Below are 2500 nucleotides of genomic sequence, written 5' to 3'. Positions count from 1 at the left end.
TTGATCCTGAACCTCAGATCAGGTATCGAACCGTATCGTCACATCTCTACTCTGTGATCAGCTGTTTAACCAGGAAGTCTCACTGATTGGTCTGACCGATGAGCAGCTTCATACAAACTGACAAACCGTGATGTAGATACAGTACAAAAATACAAATAAAATCACATAGAAGGTAAGTGCAAAGTTGTACACCAAAAATAAGATTATATTGTTTGAAATCAGCCCCGCCCACCTGGTGATGGTCCTTCCTGGTTCCGGCAGCGTCCTGTCTGTGGTTGGGCGTTGCCTCGGTGACGGTGTAGAGTGACAGGTCGTAGGCGTCGACGTGGCCGACCGAGGGACGCCAGGAGAAGGAGAGGGAGGAGCTGTTGGCCGAACTGACCACTAGAGCGCTGACCGCAGCTGGACCTGAGAGAGAGAGAGAGAGAGAGAGAGAGAGAGAGAGAGAGAGAGAGAGAGAGAGAGAGAGAGAGAGAGACAGAGAGAGAGAGGGAGGGAGAGAGGGAGGGAGAGAGAGAGAGAGAGAGAGACAGAGAGGGAGAGAGAGACAGAGAGAGAAGGAGAGAGAGAAAGAGAGAGAGGGAGAGAGAGAGAGAAACAGAGAGAGAGAGACAGAGAGAGACAGAGAGACAGAGAGAGAAGGAGAGAGCGAGAGAGAGAGAGGGAGGGAGAGCGAGAGAGAGAGAGACAGAGAGGGAGAGAGAGACAGAGAGAGAAGGAGAGAGCGAGAGAGAGAGAGGGAGAGAGAGAGAGAGGGAGGGAGAGAGAGAGAGAGATAGAAAGAGATAGAAAACTCATATCAGTCAAACTCATCGTTTGCAGATGACGACATGCTTACTGTTGCTTTGTTTTAGTTTCAGAAACAGGAATGAACTCTTCATGAAAACCTTGTTTTTCTAAAATATCAACTTTTCAGGAACTAAGAAAAACAACCGTGTGTTTAACTTGACCACCATGCAGTTTGACATCATCCAGCGTGTTAAAAAGTTTTCACAAGCGGTTGGAAAACTATTTTCAACCCATAGAGGACGCTACGATACGATTGAAATCAATATCATGACAATCATAAGGATTTTTTTCAATAGCAATAACACGATACAGCGTATGTATGCAAAATCACATGCTAAATAATCAAATTAATGTTGAACTGAATGGTAATGTTAGGTGTAATGTCAAACAAAATCATATTCCTTCAAATGTTTCGTACCTCATTTTGTCAGAATTTTTTAATAAAATGTGTTTGTTCTCATCAGTTCGGACAGCAGAATTGTGTGTCATGATTTCCCAAAATCACCATATCATCACCGTATGATTCCACCGAAAGACCATAAACGATAATGTTGAATTATCAGCCCTAGGAGCACATGATGCTTCAACTGTAGTGAAAACATGAAAATCACTAAACTGTCAGCTGACTCACGTGTCTGTCCCTCCGCGGCGGCCTCCAGCGACGCCACGCCGCCGCTCAGCGTCACCAGCCACACCCGGTACCACTGACCCGAGGTCAGGCCCTCCAGCAGCTCCCTGCGGCTGCCCGACGCCACCGACCGATTGGCCCGGAGGACACCGGCCTCGTCCAATAGCTGCAGGCTGTAGCCGTCGAACACGCCCACCGGCGTTTCCCAGGTAACAGTGAGGCTGTGGGTGGTGTGGCCGTTGTCCGCCTGAAGGGCTGTAACCCTGGCTGGGGCTGGACACACACACACACACACACACATACAAACAAGTAATAAATCATAAAGTTTGTCTGACATACTTGTTTTTTTTTATTCTGAGTTGAGAACATGGAGTCCAGACATGGAAACCTTCTCATGTCAGGTGATTTCTGGTATTTGTATCAATCCAATTCCTGAATACACTGAGTTTAAGTTAGCTCAGTTTTAAATTCGCTCATCAATCAATCAATCAACCAGTCTCTCCCTCGCTCACCAGTCCTGCCGGTGGCTGTGTTGCTATTGGTCAGCTTGCCGCTCAGTGATTGGACGGTGACTCTGTAGGCCTGTCCGGGGGTCAGATCCAGGAAGTCCAGGGACGAGACGTGTTTGGGAACGGGACGAGTCTCGACCACAACACCCTGCTGGGGACAGGAAGACATCCATCCATCATCCATTCATTCATTCATCATCCATTCATCATCCATCATCCATCATCCATTCATCATCCATCATCCATCATCTATTCATTATCCAGCCATCATCTAATTCATTCATTCATCATCCATTCATCATCCATCATCCATTCATTATCCAGCCATCATCTAATTCATTCATTCATCATCCATTCATCATCCATCATCCATTCATTATCCATTCATCATCCATCCATCATCCATTCATCCATTCATCATCCATCATCCATTCATTATCCATTCATCATCCATCCATCATCCATCCATCATCTTTACATCCATCCATTCATCCATAATGTATCTATATTCCTACAGTGTTGTTTGAATCTATTTGAATCTATATAAATCACCCACACATTCATCCATCCACAT

General features: G+C 45.8%; 1 protein-coding gene across 1 annotated transcript in view; it reads right to left on the bottom strand.

Moving 5' to 3' along the window:
• LOC139922119 (receptor-type tyrosine-protein phosphatase beta-like) overlaps nt 1-2500 on the bottom strand; it is a 49799-nt gene that overhangs the window by 24071 nt on the left and 23228 nt on the right. The window contains 3 exon segments of the mRNA XM_078282348.1: nt 233-408; nt 1421-1690; nt 1930-2077. Coding sequence (XP_078138474.1) covers nt 233-408; nt 1421-1690; nt 1930-2077 — 594 coding nt within the window.

The sequence above is a fragment of the Centroberyx gerrardi genome, unplaced genomic scaffold (assembly GCF_048128805.1).
Source record: "Centroberyx gerrardi isolate f3 unplaced genomic scaffold, fCenGer3.hap1.cur.20231027 Scaffold_84, whole genome shotgun sequence".
NCBI classification, from domain to species: Eukaryota; Metazoa; Chordata; class Actinopteri; order Beryciformes; family Berycidae; genus Centroberyx; species Centroberyx gerrardi.
This window is presented reverse-complemented; position numbering and strand designations above follow the sequence as displayed.